Raw genomic sequence first — 18,051 nt, forward strand, 5'->3', positions numbered from 1 at the left:
TATATGGGTAGGCTGCATGGGGGTGGGGGGAGGGTGGGCTGGGACACCTGGGTTCTGTTCTTAGCTCTTCCACTGACTACCTGTGGCAAATCACTTCCCCCCCCGGCCCTGCCTTAGTTTCTCATTTGTAATATAGGACCTAGAGTATTTACCTTCCACCACAGAGGACTGTGAGGCCAAACCTGTGTCTGTCAAGTGTCCTGTGATAGGAGGAGCAGTGTGTGACTGATGCGTTCTGGAGTCTCCCTCCCCACCATGGGTGAGGGAGTTGGTTAATGTGTCTGTCTCTGTCCCTCCCTTCTCTCAGTGCTGTCTTTGGACTGGTGTATCGGCCAAGGGACTTTGCCTCCTACATGCTGGGAATCTTTATCTGTAACCTACTGCTGTATCTGGCCTTTTACATCATCATGAAGGTAAAGGAGGCAGCTCCTGCTGCCTGTTGTGCTCTTGGGGGTCTGCCCTTATTTCCTATGCCTTCTCGATGAGGGAGCAAAGACCTTTTGTGCAGCAGTTCCAATGCCTGCAGTGCAGTGTGAAGTGGGGCTGGCTGCCCAGTGTCTGCTCCCCTTGCTGCCCCCCTGATTGAAGTCTCGACTCCCTCTGGGGACTTGCTGATTCTGCAGCGCGGGGAGGCCTTGGTGTTGGGGCTGAGGGGGGGAGTCCACTGGTGATACATGATCAACTTTTTTTTACAGAAACGTGGGGCAGCCACACATCAGTCCACTTTACACTATGGGAATTCCAGAGCACCTATCCCCTAGGTTGCACTGGTGCTGGGAGCAGGGGATTCTGGGTAATTTCCACATAGGATGTCCTGCATTGAGGGATGCATTAGGAGGATAGGTTGAGCTGTTATAGCTGCAACACTTGTGATTGCCCTGCCAAGGAGCCATTGCAGGCAGCCCATCCTGGGTGTCTCAAACCGAGCTTGTAAAACTCCTGGGCTGGCATCAGCAAGAAGAGGCAGGGCATTGTATAGCATTGCAAGCCTGCCAGACGCTCCTTGTTATGTCTTTTGCAGAGTGCAGACTGGGCCTTACAGTCTCCCAAAAGGGCAACAAATGAAGTCAGAGCTTTCAGAAATGTGATGAGGCAGATGATTTTCTGATCCAAAATTGAGAATAACAGATGCCCTGTGCTACTGACCACATCCTCCTGTTTTCAGGGATGTGCTGGGTTAGACCCAGCACTGTGCCCTTTGCTGTGATTGTGTGTGCACAGCGGGATGGTTCCTGGAAAGGACAATATATGTTGCCTCCCTGGGCTGATTTTTCAGGCCTTGTTCCTTTTGATTGTTGCAGCTCCGCAGCTCTGAGAAGCTCCTGCCCATTCCACTGTTCTGCATCGTGGCCACAGCCGTGGTTTGGGCTGCAGCCCTTTACTTTTTCTTCCAGAACCTCAGCAGCTGGGAGGTAAAGGTCACACATTTATCTGTCTGGAGCCCCATCTCTCTGTCTCCTTTCTTCCTCCATCACTTCTGCTCCCTTTGCCTTCCCCCATCCATACTTCTGAATATCCCTTCTAATCCTGCAAAAAAAAAAATGCTCTAGGAAAAGGCGTCTGGATCATTAATAGCAGTAAAGGGCAAACTCCTTCAGTGTATTGGAAGGGTGGGGACTATTACAGACGTGAGCCAAAAATAACTGACACTAGCACAGGAATAGCCAAGCCCATCATGTACCGCACTGTTGAGCCTGTGTGTTCCTTCTTAGGCTCCCATGAATTGAGAGGGTGGTGTGAAAGTGATCCAGAAAGGGCACTGGCTGTTGGTGGAGAGAGAAAATATAGCTGTGCCTTGGTAGGTCTGTGACATGAGATCTTGTAGAAGCTGACAGATATAGAATTCCTCCAGGTGGCTATTTCTTTGGAGGGTGATCTCTTTTCTCCTGCTTCTGTTTGTATAGAGGGGGAAGGGTTTTGTCTTTCTTTCTAGATTCTCCTGTGCTCTGAATGCTCACCATACAGCATTCATGGCCCCTGAACACAGTGTTCATACAGAATATTGATTTAAGATTTTGGTCTGAAGGAAGCACAGAGCAGCTGATAAAGAAGTTAGCTTGTATGCAGTGGTGGTGTAGCTGTGTCAGTCCCAGGATATTAGAGAGACAAGATGGGCGAGATAACATCTTGTATTGGACCAACTTCCATTGGTGAGAGAGACGAGCTTTCCAGCTTACATGGAGCTCTTCCTGAGGTCTGGGAAAGGTACTCAGAGCATCCCAGCTAAATGCAAGATTGAGCAGATAGAATGTGCACAAACAACTTCTGCCAAACTATGGGACCATTCAAGATGAAGTGGCCCATTAACAACCCTGTCGCTATAGGACAAAAGGGGGGATTAGTGGGTTACTGGTTGTTGCAATGAACCATCAATCAAGTATCTGTATTAAGACTATGGCTGTGTCTACACTATGGACCTTGCAGCAGCACAGCTGTACCACTGTAAGGTCTCCCGGGTAGCCGCTCTGTGCTGACGGGAGAGTTCTCCTGCCAGCATAACTAAACCACCCCCAATGAGTGGCAGTAGCTGTGTTGGTGGGTGAATGTTTCCCATAGACATAGCACTGTCTGCTCTGGTGCTTTTGTTGGTGTAACTTATGTCTGTCAGGGGTGTGTTTTTTTCGCACCTGGCTGACTGAAGTTTTGCTGACAAAAGTGCTAGTGGAGACAAAGCCTATGATTTTTAGTGTCTAACAGAGTTATGAATTTCAGCTCCCAGGCTCATCTTTTGAAAGTGTTGAGCAGGCTTCCTTTGCAGATGAGGACTGAGAGGTCAGACACAGAGTGATCGGTCTGTGAAAAGTGTTCACCCGCAGTTGACAGGGTGTTTTTGTCTTTTACCAAAACTTTTTCAAAAGACGAGCCTGGGAGCTTAAATTCATTCCTCTGCTAGACACCAAAAATCAGGGGCTGAACAGAGACTCTTGATTTATGGCATATTACAACAATCTGTAATCCACTAACCCCCTCTTTTTGTCCTCTGACTGCAGAGGTGCTAGCAGGCCAGGTTATCTTGAATAGTCCCTTACAATATGTGCTAACTACTATTGCTAAACAATCTGTTCCACCCTGCATTTAGCTGTGACTCTGAGAGTTCTTTCCCCCGTTATAGAGTTGTCAACCCTCCAGGATTGCCTGGGAGTCTCCAGGAATTAAAGATTAAAGTTTAGTTAAAGATTATGTCAAGTGATGAAACCTCCAGGAATATGTCCAACCAAAATTGGCAACCCTATTCCCAGACCTGAAGAAGAGCTCTGTGTGACTCAAAAGCTTCCAACAGAAGATGGTCCAGTAAGATATTATTTTACCCAGCTTGTTTCTCCAAAGTTTGTTAGGTTCAGTTTGCCACAAGGACCTAGAGATGGAGACTTTCTTTAGTAGGTCAAAAAGGAGTACTTGTGGCACCTTAGAGACTAACAAATTTATTTGAGCATAAGCTTTCATGGGCTAAAACCCACTTCATCAGATGCATGCGGTGGAAAATACAGTAAGAAGATATATATACACAGAGAATATGGAAAAAATGGGTGTTGCCATACCAACTGTAACAAGGGTAATTAATTAAGGTGGACTATTAGCAGCAGGAGATTAAAACGTTTGTAGTGATAATCAGGATGGCCCATTTCCAACAGTTGACAAGAAGGTGTGAGTAACAGTAGGGGGGCAAAAAATTAGAGAGGCTGCACTATGGAGCAGTGAGATCTTTTCTGGTTGGTAACCACAGAGGGCAGAAATTTCTCTGAATGCTTCTAAGTCATTGTGCACATCTCTTACCTGCATAATGTTAAAAATTTCATAGATCCAGATCCCTGCGCAGCTGTAGTGCTCTCAGTATTGAGACCGTGATGGTGTTGCCTGCGCATGGAAGATCTCGTTGAAGTGGAAAGTTTGAATGGCTGTTTTCAGTGGTGTCGGGGTCAAGGGATAAGGATTGATAGGTGGGAAATCATAGTCACTGTTAGACTTTCTGTGCGACCCATAAGCTAAAGGTGTCTGTAGTCCAGAAGTTGAGGTCTGCAGCGGGGACAGCGCCTGTGCGTGGACACAGCAAGCAGAGCTGCCTGCCGGACCTCTGCCTAGGAGCAGCCAGGACAGGTTGCCACTTGTGGGGAGCTGCCCGAGTTGAGTGGCCCCTGGATCTGGCACCCCGCATCCTGGCCTGTGCCCCAAGTCCCTGCCAGCCCCATGCCAATCAGACTATAAACCAGACTTCCAATGAAAATCATAAATGCTGGTTTACAGAGCTTTCTGGTTGGTGAAGTGCTGGATAAAACAGTGTTTATGTATAAAGGAGAGACTGAGTGGGAAGGGAAACAGAGGACCAACATCACTGGGCAGGTCAGTGACACAGCTGGGTATCTGAAAGCTGAAAGTGAACAAGCTTGAGAGTAGATCTCAGGTGCACATTTTTAACAGCGAGCGTCACTACCATTGGAACAAGTTACCTGGGGTTTTGGTGGATTCTCCATCTCTGGAAGATGAGTTGTAACTTGACCAGAATTACTGGGGAAATTCTATGGCCTGTTTTATACCAGGTGTCAGACTAGATGGTCACCACAGTGCTTTCTGCCCTTGGAAGCTATGAATCTGGGAGTAGAACGCATGTCTGCAGACTCCAAGTCCAGTGTTCTACCCCTCTGTCTCCTCGTGCTACTGCCTCACTCTCTCTCCTTCACGTTCTCTGCCCACTCACTCTTACTAAACAGACGCCTCTCCCTAGTGCAGCTCTTTGGTCTGACATCCCACATGGTGCCAAAGGGTTAGGCCGGGGGAGTTTTGTGAAGTGTTCGGATGGGTGATGCCAGCAACATGCCATCCAAGTGTCTGTCCTGTCTCTGTGTGAGAGAGAGGATACGGGAGCCTGCTCCTCCTCAGCCCTCTGGCCTCTCTCCCTAGGAGACCCCGGCGGAATCCCGAGAGAAGAATCGCCCGTGCATCCTGCTGGGCTTCTTTGATGACCATGACGTCTGGCACTTCCTCTCAGCAGCCGCCTTGTTCTTCTCCTTCTTGGTGAGCGTCTCTCTCACTCCATCTCTTGCCCATTCCCCTTCCACTTCTCTCTCCTGCTCATGTTCTTCATCCCTCAGTCTATTCCCCCACTGCTCCCCATCCCCATCTTTCTTCTATTTCAATCTAGCTGGGGCACATATGTAGCCTTGGCCATGCTGGCACCTAGTGGTGTTGTGCTACTTCCTAGTGGTGGTGTGCTACTTCCTGACCCCTGGGCACACAGCCTGCTTCTGGGGAGCATCAACCCCATCCTCGACTTGTCTTTCCACCTGCACTGCTCCTGAGACTGCCCCTGCAAGGGGATGCTCCAATGCCGAGTTCAACAGCCCTGTCTCCTGCTCTGATTGGGTTGGCTCGTTTTCCACCCTGACCCAAATCCATTCTTTTCATGACTTCCTGGCCTGGAGTCCCCTGGAGGATTGTGACTGATGCAGCCATAATGGGGCGGGGGGACATTGCCCTTGTTCTCCCTCCATCTGAGACTCCTTCTTTGTCAGCTCTCACACTGGCATCCAGGAGGGAACCCAGTGAAGCCCCTAGTATGGAGCTTTAGCCACTCCTGGGCTTCCCTGACGCAAAGCGGCAGGGAAGTTGTATTTGCCAACTGGACTAAACTTGCTGCCCTTCCTGACCTTGCTGTGCAATGCTAAGGGCTGTGCTGCTCCTGGGGGTGGGAGAACAAACTGTCCTTGGGCTGGGGAAGGGAGAGAGGTTGAGCCCTTGTCCCCCTGCTGCCTCTCCCTTGCCCCTCCTGAAGTGCCTCGCAGTCAGGGGGAGCAGCCAGTTTTGTTTCCTACCCAGCTGTGCGGTGCCTAGTGCTGCCCTGGTGGCGTTTGATTTTCTGGTGTGTTGGCTTTTCCTATGATTTTAGTGCTGGTGAAGGGTGCTGGGCTCTGTCCTGGACAGAGAAGCCCTCTAGTCAGCAGCCGCAGAGCAAGTGCAGGCTGGGCAGAAGGACAACAAGCTCCCACCACACCGCCTCGCTCCGAGGATCATCTCTGTGAAGGGAAGGGCAGAGTTCAGTCTCCACAGCCCATTTTGGTCCCAGCCTCTCTGCTGAGGCAACTGACGAGGGGCCAGCCAGTGCCCATTCAGATGGTTTTTTTGTGAGGGGGGGCACCTATGTTGCTGCTGGGAAGTGGCCTGAGCGACCCCATTTCATGCCAAGCAGCTGGCAGTTAAAGCTGTGGTGCGCGCAGGAGCTGTGTGATGATCTCTCCCTCTTGTTTTAGGTTCTGTTAACGCTGGATGATGACCTGGATGCCGTGCGCAGAGACAAGATCCCTGTATTCTGAGCGATGGGAGCCGGGGTGGGGATGGTGTTCTTCATTCTGCTCGGTGGAAGGAGCAGAGCCAGCAGCCAGCATTGTCTAGGGAGAATGAACCTCCTGTTGTACAAACAGCACTGACACCCCAGCCAGGCGGAGGAGGAGGAGCAGATAGATCCCACACCAGCAAATAGGAGGCTTCTGTAATAAATGAGGCAAGACCTGAAAGGCAGACAGACCCCTGCCTGTTCCCCCTCCCTGCCACTCATTAGATCAGATGTGGCCATCCAGCGTCATGGAGTCCAGCGCAAGGCAGATGAGCAGTGCTTTGGCTGGAAGTCACGCAGGAGTGAGGGAGCTGTGGCCATGTTCATTAAGGGTAGTGTGTGCCTCCAGGGGTGACTTAAACTTTATTCACCTTCTCCTGCAACCTCCGCTGCCCTGAGAAAAGCCACTCAGCAGTCCTGAGCTGCCCCAGGGAGCAGTCGCTTTCTCTCACTCACTGCCTCGCACCAACCCCAGCAGTGCAATGGGACATGAGACACAGCAAGCCCCTCAAATGGGAAAGAACAGCTGAGACTAGCTCTTGACTCCTTTATCTGCCTTTGTGTTGTGTTGCACGTTCTCTTCCATGAGCATGGTTGTCTGGGCCAATGCAGGTCCCCATCACGTTTGTAGCTGTTCCCTGCACTCCACAGGCCACTACCGTCATCGCTGCTACTCTCTGCATCTGACCACGTCCACGGGCCCCTGCAGCCTGGAGGTGTTAGCTCTCACTCTGTGCCAGCCTGAGGAGCGCCTGCTGGGGCTAAAGGTAGCAAACAGAGGCCAGGCTCAAATCTCTAGCCCCTGCCTTAAGCTTGAGCTACTTCATCCTGCAACTGAAAGAACCTCAGGCTGGGGAAGAGCAATGGGCCGAATGAGCTGTTCCACCTGAAAAAGCAACAGCCCTGGGAGATGGTGCTCCACTGCGGCGGGCTCATAGTACCCACGTTCTGGCAGCCCCAGATGCTGATGTGTTCGCTCGTCCTTGGCCTCCCTCCCTGTGCTTTTCGGTGGAGGAAGAGTTCATGGTTGGCTCTTGCCTGGAGACCAGTTCCCTGGTAGCTCCCGTCTTGCATCTGAAATGACATCCTGTGACCCTAACACAGCTACTCTGCATTAGAGCTCTCCCTTTGCTGGCCACTCCCTACGTGGGTGTTTAGAAAAGGGAGCTGTGGAATTACAGCCTAGTGCAGTCATGCATCAGGGCCTTGTCCTGTTCGTACTGGTGGCACTTTTGCTATTGACTTCAGTGAGAGCAGGGTCAGGCCCATAGCGAAGAAGCTACTTATGAAGCTCAGTCTTCCAGGGCTTCTGAATTTACAACCAATCATTTGCTCTGGACTGAAAGCTAGCAACGAAGGCTCCCACCACAGGCGAGAAATGTCACTTTAATAAAATTCTGAACCAAATGCTGTTACCCATCAGCCCTGCTGCAGCCACAAACTAGATTTTGGATTTTTGTTAATGGCTTCGCATTTTTACTGTTGCCAAAATTGCCACATCATTTAAAAACAAGAACAAGGTGTGAAATGTTCCTGGTAGTGTGGCCGAAAGGTGACTCGTGTTGCTAATTTTGAATTTAAAAATAGTATCAATTACTGACGCCTCCTGCAACTTTTTAAAAAAAGTTGCTATTGGAGTATTGTTGAATTGTCAAAAAGAGGCGTGTGTGTGGGATTGGGGTGTTTAATTCTATGGTAACTATTGCACAGAGGCCCTGGGCTGCTAGCATTTACTTTGGGGAAAAAAGTTTACGGTGAAGCTGTCCTCTGAAAAGTATCTCACTCCTGGAAGATGTCATATTAATTGGTTGAAATTTGTTAAGACTACAAATAAATGAGGTTTTTTTCCCCCTAATTCTCAGCCCTCTAACTTCAAGCTGGGCTCTTCTTATCTTATGCTTAGAACCGCTAAGAAAAGTTGTGCAGACCTAATTCTGCCCTTACCCATACCTGTACAAACACACTGCTGGCAGTGGGCATAATGAAGAGTAGAAACTTGGGTTGAAGGTTTCTCAAGTTGGGTACACAAAATCAGTGACCCATTTTGAAAAGGTTGGCCTAATGTTTTGGATAAACTGTGGGAAAGAAACTGCAACCCCTCAACTATTCGCCAGTCAGTTTATTTCACTGCTGGCAGAGGTGAACTTGCTGGACTGTGAATAATCCACATCTGTTACAAAACTCTCCCAGCAGCTCTCACTATATGTTCTTTGTTTAGAATAAATGACAGTCCATGATCTGCTGCACAATGGAACAAAGCTGTGGAGGAGGAGGAGACTAATATGAATGAGGGAGAAACAGGTTCAGGAAGGTCCCTAAAAGGGATTTAAAACAAAATTTTTTTTGGCCAGTAAGATCCCATATTACCTGCAGTAAGGGGAAGCTTTTACATGTATAAAGTTCATGCAAACAGCCTTAGACGTAGCCCTACCTGTGGCCCGCTGGTGCTACCCTAAGCAGTATCTGAACACCCCTCTACTTTGACTTAATAAGGAACTCGCCAACAGAAATTGGTCTAATAAAAGCTATTACCTCACCCTCCAATATCCTGGGTGCACCATGGCTACAGCCACACAGCAGCCACCACCTCAGTCAGAGGGGGACACCCCCCCACCCCGGGAGAGCTAGGTGCCATGACAGAGCTGGGTGCACAGGGATACATGGTGGCCCTGCTGTCAATTAGCATATGCTAGTGAATGCCTTCTCCTAGTCTCGCTGCACCCTCCAGGTAGACAGCCAACCGCTGAGCGCCCCGGCAGAGCTCAGGTCTTTCTGATGACAGAGAGCAGCTTCCCACGGAGGCTCACTTGGCTCAGGTCTCACTGATCCAGCTCAGCTAGGCATAAGGCCTACACTGAGTGCAACTTCAAACAACTGCTGGGATGAGGAAGATTAGGGCTGTAAGCCCTTTTCCCCATTTCCATCACCCTGCTTCCCCCACGCCAGCTAACGTAGGGCTGTCAGCTCACCCTTGCAGTCACAGCTTGTGCTTAGAGAATGGGTAACAAGGGCCTTGCTCTCATGTGTGTATAAATATATAGTTATATTGTGGCTCTGGCACAACCACATGGGGCCAATTGCATTCCCTGCTGGGCACCATGTTACCAGGGAGCTAGTGCCAACTTGGAGCAGGGGGCGAGATGTCAGAACAACAGTTGGATTGACATAGAAACATTAAAAGTGCTACCCATTCAATTTGGCTAAATGATAAATCAAGGGGAACATGAGCCTGCTGTGCAAATGTGAAGCGTGTAACCACAAAACAGGCAGAGGAGTTATACAGCAGGGTGTGGGAGAGAGAGAGCTAGTTTGAAGGAAGGGCATGAAACTAAGGCAGACATTGTAGGCTGAATATGAGGAAAAGTTGCTCACCCAACAGAGGTAGCAGGGGGATGGACTAGTCTCCAAAGGGACGGGACAGAAGTGCCACTACTTCTGGGTTTTAAATCAAGCTTAGCACTAAGTTTGTAGATGCCCAGTAAAGAACCATCATGTATTGGTACCTGTGGACAACTGAGTGGCTACATCCACAAAGGGATTTAGGTGCCTAGTTGCAAAGGTACAACATTTAGATACGCAGAACACCTGCTCAGTTAATGCCTAAATCTGGAGATGCTTAATGGACCTAGGCCCCTACGCTGCTCCTGGGGATGGGCCCATGGCACCTAAATGGCTGCTGGTGCACATGTGCACAGCTGCCCAAGGCCTGATGAGGCTAAACTGCTCAGTGCCTCACTCATGCCTAAGCCTCAGTGAGTTTCACACACTAGCCATGCCCCACCCAACTCACCTGCTGGTCCAAGACTAGTAGGTGTGGTCAGTGCATGCCCATCCCACACAAAGGCCACTATTGGGCTGGCGAATGTTACGCTGTGGCCCAGTGGGGCAGCAGGACATGCTCTTTGGAGACCCACATTCCAGGCCCCTTCTCTGCATCCATGACTAACTCTTGCATACACTGTGAAACAGTTTCAACAGCAGTGCTTGAAAGCCCCACCCCGGAAGCCACTGGTCAGGACACCCTCCCCTGGGAGGTTCAAGTCCTTGCTCCAAACTAGACCAACTGAGTATTTGACCCCCAGGTTTTCCACCACCTGAGGCTAAGGCTGGCACAGCACCACTATCACCTTGGCTTTCTTTTTTTTTTCCAGCAAGAAAAGGCTGATGTGATTTAGGCACCTAACTCCCAGAGTTCACAGCTGACAATCCTGAGTGGAGGGAGGTGCCACAGTCCAGCCCAGAATTAGGCATTTAAATCCATTTGAGGGACGGAGTTTAATTCCTACTCACTTTCTCCTACTAGCTTAAGCAGCACCCGCTCCGCTTGCTGGCTTTTGTGGCTCCCATTCTTGGGCACCTATATTGGCCCCTGCATTGTTGGGCAAACCTGGGCACCTAACTTAGAGCTGTGAAGTCCAGTGGATAGGAGGGTACCTAGATGTTAGGTGGTGTAAATACTCGGCCTAAGTCTCCCTTGTCACTCCCATCCTAGGTAATCCACCCAATAGGTGTTTCCTACCTGTCAACCCTTTTGGCATCCTCCCCTCTTAAACTATCTGCAGTCCTTGACTTTCTCTGTTGAATTTACACGTAGAATTAAAATACAAACAGAAAGCAGTTGAGAGAAGCTACTTCCTAGTGGTTGCAGGGGGTACTTTATTTCTCCTACTTCTTGCTGGGCTTCTGTTCTTTTGTGTTTATAATCTGTTTGGAGTTTGTGCATTTGCGAAACAGTAAGATGTGAACAGGCACTGCACTTAGGCATTGCATGATAGACCCTCAGTCAAGGAGTGCTAGGGTGGACTGATGTGAGCCAGCTGAGAAGTGCAACGAACTCTATAGGATACAGGCTGGACTCAGTACAGTTCAGAAATGAAACTTACATTATCCATATGTAGAAAAAGCAATCAGATCATCCAGGAGAACTCAGAGAAAAGGCTATGCACAACCACCAATGGAACAGGGAGAGACACACGAGAACTACAGCCATCTGAAGCCAGTTACCAGCAAGAGAGAAGAGTTTATGTCACTAGAAGGGGATGCAATATTCAAAGAAAACTTAATTATCAAGGCTGAATACTAAGGAAAACTTCCTGAGAGTGAGATGCAAAGGAGAGGAAGGGAACAATCTTCCAGGGGAAAAGGGAAGCCCCATTGCTTGGGACATTTAAAACTAGACTAAGCAAAGCATAAACATACACATCATAGAGAAACAATCCCGCCCTGGCCCTAAGGGTGGGAAATAAACAAGGAGATCCACTGATCTTTCCCATCTCTGATTTGCATGATTTAATGAGGATTTTGTGGGCAGGATTCTACAGTCAGAATGGCAAGCTCTGTTTGCTGCCAATATTCCAATCCAGCTCAGCTAAATTTAGGAACCAAATGTCAATCAAATATACTTTATCTCCAATCAACTGAGGTCATTTGTGTGCAAGGTGCTTGTAGCAGGCAGATTTTCTCCACAACTTCAGCAGCTGTGTTTGCAGCATTAGCAAGTGAAAGCTGCTCCATCTCATTGCATGCTATTGCTGGAGGGCCTTGAAACCTCAATCACAAAGGACTACTGCTACTAACAGAAACCAAACAGAAGTGGAAGAGCAGATGAGAAATGTAGTGCCTCATTCTGGTGCTTTTGCACTGGAGACCAGTTGAGAAAATCCATGGGTTTGTTACAAGTGAGTCTATGCAGCTGAAGTGGGGTTTTTTACCCATGAAAGCTTATGCCAAAATAAATCTGTTAGTCTTTAAGATGCCACTGGACTCCTCGTTTTTACAAGTGAGAGTGTCTCTAAAAAAATCACCTCTGGAATTTCCTGAGCTTCAAATGTTTAATTTTTTAAAAAAGTATTAAGAACAATTGATTTACAACTTTGTTTTTTTCTAGAAACTTGATATACTCTAAACATCGTCCAAAAAGAACACAGTACACAAACAGTAATTTTAAATTTTTTTAATAAAATACTATAATGTTCATATCTATACAAATAATTATTACAACCATTAAACAAAGTGTTACATTTAACAATAAAAATCTCAGAACTTTGAACAAGATCATGGTTGGGATATTTACACCTGAAAGCAACACATTTGTAAAAAGATGTCAAAATAAACAGAACAAGATCTTATTTACAATTGCAAGATGTTCCTGATCATGTTTATTATACATTTCTGCTTTGGAGTTCCTTTTTCCCTTACAAAATAGTAGTGGGAGTTTCTACTGGGACTATAACCAGGTAATGTACAGCTTGTAGCCGATTGTATACAGCAGAAAATTCTGGACTGAGTATAAATAAAAATATTACGTTATGGAAATCAAGAGCATCTTTGATTACTTTTCTGTGGTGAAATCCATACTGGCATTCCTTCTCCTTGTGTCTGTGGGGAAATGGGTACTGTACATTATCATTTTAGTCATCCCCATGTTTGTGAGCTATGTAAGAGAATGGCATGACAAAATTGGAGTCTATATTAAGACTGGGAAAATGGGACAATGTAGTGAGGGATAGCGAAATACCTAAACTTCTCTTATGCGGCGTAGTTGTGTGTCCACACGAACACTTAGCCACTAAAGAAGGCTACCCATTTACAGATGCAGTGCATTGCAAATGATAACTGTTCTATATTTACTCTATCAATGAAAAATGTGGTTATCTGCAAATAAACAAGTAATATGTTGCTTTACAAGTTGCACACTTAAAGTAACTGTCAGTACCATGAGTATAAGAAGGTTTTGTGACACCATGGCCTTGCCTACAATAGGTTCAGCTGTCATGGGTGTTGGGAACTGCAGGAGTGCTAGTGCAGATAGGGTGTTGGCAGCAGCTGGTCTTCTGTATGATGTAGACCTGTTCTGAGCAGCATTAGACAACATGGTGCTTAAAACACTAGCGCTCCTGCCCATGTTATGACCAAGAATGCTGGACCAATGCTAGAGAGAGTTGGAAAAATTAACAGAAAAACTGAGTGTGGACACAACTAATTAATAAGGGCCTTTATACCATTTGACATCGAAACAAGCGCTAGAACAATTTGGCATAAATTGATCTTACTTCTACACCCTTTCCTCCCAACAGTTTCAAGTCAAAGGAAGATCTATTTAGGACAAACCAGTTCTCCAAAAGGGGAAACGGGGAATAGAGAAAGGAGAATCACAGTTCTCAGTAAGTGTTCAGCTAAATATAGTTATACGGAAGCAAACTACAGAAAAATAGTCTGTTGGCAATATAGCCTCTGGACCTGGATCAAGAATGGCTCGGAATAAGATTAAAGGACAACAGTAGGTCAGAAATAACAATTTGAGTTATTTTCTCTGGGTGATCACTGGGTCTCCGGGATGCTGCCAGGCCACTGGCTTTCTGAAATTGCATTACAGTCACCTATCATGGTGGCAGCAGAGCACAGCTTTAAAGTGCAGTAGGAAATCTGCAAAATTCAGGAGGCACTGCTCAGAGAATACCAGAGCATTCTGCAGAGATGTGTACTTGCATCTACACTGCAGTTTAGTGATCAAAGCAGAGGAATAGGAGTCGAAAGATTTGTGTTCTAATCGGAGTCTGTTACTGACAGTCTGTGATCTTGGGCAAATCACTTCACTTCTTTATGCATGAGATTTCTCTAGATACTAAAAATGGGGATAAATACTTGTTCATTTTTGTAAGACACTTTGAGACCAACTCTTTTGATGAAAACTGTTAGAGAAGTATTACATAGGCTGCTTCAAACTCAACCTGGTCCTACCCTGATTCTTCAAGATTCCTCACAGAATGCATGTTAAAAGGAGACAAACATTGCACTAAAGTGGATGTGACCTACTCCCTATGTCCTTTAGCTATTGTTTGTTGAACTGACCTAGGAGAAGCTGAAACTTATACACAGTGCTTGCCAGATGTGGCAATACCATCACAATGCGAAAAGAAGAAATACTGTGAAGGCTGATAGGCTCCAAATTCTTTATTATTATTCTTTGCTGTGTAAAAATCATGTAATTCTGCTTGTATCTTTTCCCTTCAATAATAAAAAAGTAACCAAAATATAGCTAGCATCCTCTGACAACAAAATAGTGTTCACTCGTGAGGAAGAAAAAATTCCAGTTTCAGGGGTATGATGGGAGGAGAGGAATTTTTAAATTGATCCTAAAAATACTTTGTCTTTGTAATTGTCAATTGATACTTAGTAGAAACAGATGCCAAGTGGCTGTTGGTGCCATAGACATTTGATGAGGGGAACATTTGCCTGTAGAAATTTCTATTTATATTTTAACTGAACATGCTGAACTCATGTTGCTATTTAAAATAAGGTGCTCTCAGTTTGCATAATGCCTCTGAATTTCTGGTCTTTAATGTACACTGAAGATATGTAACAATTATAAAAATAGAGTTTTCTGGTCAGTAGAAGTTATAGAAGCCCCTTTTCCAAATGGACTTGTCCAGAAAATAACATGTTGAAGCCTTGCCTTACATCAAAGTCTTCCATTAATCTGAAACCTAAACATAACCATTTCAGTGTCAGAGAAAACAGAAATACTTGTTCCCACTGAAAGTACTTCAGATGTTAAGTCTTTCCTCTTGCCAATCCAAAAATGAATAGAAACACCTGCTGCCAGCTTGCACTGGAAAGAGTTTGCAGAAAGACCACACTTACCAGCAGGGCTAGTACTTTCTCACTGTCACCTACACAGTCAGAGTTTGGAGAGAGAGAGAGATATATATATATATATCCATCCAAGTGTCCTGGTCCTGTTATTTTAATCAAACTAACCTTCATTTGCAATAAAAACTGTAAAAAGCTATTTAATTAAACTGAAATCCCCTCTACTGATGAATGATATTTAGTCTAGCAGCACCAACAAGGTGGGAGAAAGAGGGGGGGATTGCTTTCTCTTTTGCATTTCTTCACACTATCAACTTTAACCAAAACCACCTGACACCTGTGAATCCTATGAAAACCAGTAGCTTTGAGTGTGAGCAACAAACAACAGAAAAAGGTGCCTTAGGGAAACCTGTGTTCTTAGGCTACTGGAGAAGATACATATATATTTACCTTAAGACAATATATAAAGCTTTAGGGCTTGTCTACACAGGGAAGCTATTGCAAAACAAGCTAGGTTGTGAATTTGAAGCACAACAGCTACTCTACAGTAGCTCTCTGTATGGACGCACTCATTCTGCACTGAATGTCTTTTAAGCTAAACTGCCCAAAGGCACTCTTCAGTGTGGAATAAGAGCATATAGGCAAGGAGATAGAGCAGAATAAGGATAACTACTCCAGGCTAGGTCTCCGTGTATATAATCTCCTAGGGGAGTAAGATGAGAAATATCTTCTTTCATACAATGCCATCTCAGCACAATTAAAAAAAAAGGGGGGGGGTAACTTTTTAGTTTGTACCAGTGTCCTAGCCATTATTAAGCACACAGTCACCTGTCAAGACCTAGCACTTGGTTGCCTGTCCCAAAGGATCAGAACTATGTTATGACCAGCCAATTCCTGTTGATAGATTTATGTTAGGGACAAACTTTCTTCTCATTTACACAAGTGTGAGGCCCGAGTAACTCAATGAAGTTACATTGTTGTAAATTTGGACTAAATAAGAGCACAGTTTGGCTCTCTGCAATTTGGCTTTTGACTGCTGTTCCTGTGGATAATTAAACAAAAAACAAAAAAAACAAAAAAACAAGAAGAGGACCACGGGGAGGAAAAAGTAGATAGATTGATTTAGTTCTAGATTGCCACCTTAAAGTAGGTGAGATGGGCAGTAAATCCTTAATTCAGGCACCCATAAGGAACGTATGTTTTGTAACAATCTAGCTGGTCACTAGGAGGTTGCTTTTAGGAAAGCAGGTGCAGAGCTATTTCTCCAGGTAGAAAATGATGCACCCTTTAAGAAGGAAATCCAGAAAAAGCTGTTGCAGGAGAACAGACAATCTTGCAGGCAAACAGGTCGTCACCATGCACCCATTCAGACTGATTAAGTAGCCAAACATTGACCCCCTTTTCAGAAAAAAGGTGGAGTGCAACAGAATGGCCAAGGGATATTTATCATGGCCCTTTCAGAAGGAGAGGGTCCATCATCAAGCTTTCTAGTTTGTTTTTATGCTACTCTGTTTCTTTTCACAGCAGTCAGCCAATTTTGATCTTACACAAACCATTAATATGCCAACTTTAATGTGATAAATGTCAGCAGGATAAGTTAAAACATCATTTAACTACCCGTAACTATTAGCATAATATGGCATTTTATATATACATATATATGGCTTACACTGGAATTTGGTTAGAGTTCAAAAGAAAGTATTGTGAACAAGATGGGCAAAAGACAGATGGAATTTCCCCCTTCTGCACTCGCTAAGTAGTTTCTACAAAAGTCACTACAGAGTGGCACTGTGATTACTATCAAGTATCAGAGGGGTAGCTGTGTTAGTCTGTATCCACAAAAACAATGAGGAGTCTGGTGGCACCTGAAAGACTAACAGATTTATTTGGGCATAAACTTTCGTGAGTAAAAAAACCACTTCTTCAGATGCATGGAGTGAAAATTACAGATGCAGGCATAAATATACTGACACACCCTTCTCTTCCTGTGCCAGTATATCTATGCCTGTATCTGTATTTTTCAATCCATGCATCTGAAGAACTGGGTTTTTCACCCATGAAAGCTTATGCCCAAATAAATCTGTTAGTTTTTAAAGGTGCCACCGGACTCCTTGTTGTTTTTATGATTACACAGGAACTACCGTGTTTTGTAACTGTACTGCAAGATTAAGTTCTCTAAAGAACCTAAGTTACTCGATAAATTACTTTTGAGCCATGTGCCGCAGGAATGTGTCGTTCCTGCAAAGTTACAGGGTCTTTATGTCACTAATGACACCTGTACTAATACTCAGACTATTGCTGTCATATGAAATGGGGCCACTCTTTTCTACATTCTTTGTAGGTGGGCAGAGGGTGTGGGGGCAGAATTTAGGTTATTTCTAAAATTACTATGCTATTAGTTAACATCCATTCAGAATATGATACACAATAAACAAAAAGATTGCCCTGCATCCCCTGAGAAAAACACAGGACCTAATTTAACCCTGGTATAACTTCAGTGAAGTCAACAGAGTTATATGAATGATGAATTTGCCTTACTAATTTCACACATTCACTTCAACTTTCAGACATCTCATGAAGCAATTGAGACTTTGTAGTGTGGAAACTGCAACCTGAAGCTGTCAGTTCTAGATGAATGCATGGAATGATGAGTGGGACTAAAGCAACAGCTAGGATCTTTTTTTTTTTTTTTTTAAATTAATCTCATTTTATGAACTGCGACCCAATCCTCCACTGCTTTGTCTCTTGTGTAGCCACTTACATCTGTGAGTGCAAAATACTACCACATCAGCCTGGCTGTGTTTTACACGCACTTTTCACAGGTATAAATGCCTACATAAGCTGTCTCAGTTCTCCTGACTTCACGAGGCAGGCCCAATGGCACTGTTCAACATTATGGAATTTGTTCCACGGCACAAGGCAGCCCTCACTGGACATTACAGTATTTGAAAACTCCCGACAAACAGTGATTAGCTGAACCTCATAAGCCCTTAGGATGTCCAGTTAGTCGCAAAGCTAAAACTTGTGGCAATTCCTACCCCTATCATTCTGCATAAACCAGTTTCCTCAGGCTGTGACAGGCACTGACTTCTCATAGGTTCTACCTTTCAGTGTAACCTGAAAATGGAACAAAA

The 18,051-nt window shown here is 45.5% G+C and overlaps 2 protein-coding genes across 5 annotated transcripts in view; one reads left to right on the forward strand and one right to left on the reverse strand.

Annotated features, from left to right (window-relative positions):
- The window catches only part of SIDT1 (SID1 transmembrane family member 1), a 91,058-nt gene extending 82,857 nt beyond the window's left edge, over positions 1–8,201 (forward strand). For all 4 annotated transcript variants that reach the window (XM_030534608.1, XM_030534618.1, XM_030534627.1 and 1 more), the window contains 4 exons: positions 308–413; positions 1,302–1,412; positions 4,897–5,010; positions 6,243–8,201. In XM_030534608.1, coding sequence (XP_030390468.1) covers positions 308–413; positions 1,302–1,412; positions 4,897–5,010; positions 6,243–6,305 — 394 coding nt within the window. In that variant the 3' untranslated portion in view covers positions 6,306–8,201. The remainder of the gene's footprint in view (positions 1–307; positions 414–1,301; positions 1,413–4,896; positions 5,011–6,242) is intronic.
- Positions 8,202–16,817: 8,616 nt separating this feature from the next.
- Positions 16,818–18,051, reverse strand: part of USF3 (upstream transcription factor family member 3) — an 84,372-nt gene continuing 83,138 nt past the window's right edge. Inside the window, exon 8 of the mRNA XM_030534679.1 lies at positions 16,818–18,034. Within this exon, the coding sequence (XP_030390539.1) occupies positions 18,018–18,034 (17 nt within the window). The 3' untranslated portion in view covers positions 16,818–18,017. The remainder of the gene's footprint in view (positions 18,035–18,051) is intronic.

The sequence above is a fragment of the Gopherus evgoodei genome, chromosome 1 (genome assembly GCF_007399415.2).
Source record: "Gopherus evgoodei ecotype Sinaloan lineage chromosome 1, rGopEvg1_v1.p, whole genome shotgun sequence".
In the NCBI taxonomy this organism is placed as follows: Eukaryota; Metazoa; Chordata; order Testudines; family Testudinidae; genus Gopherus; species Gopherus evgoodei.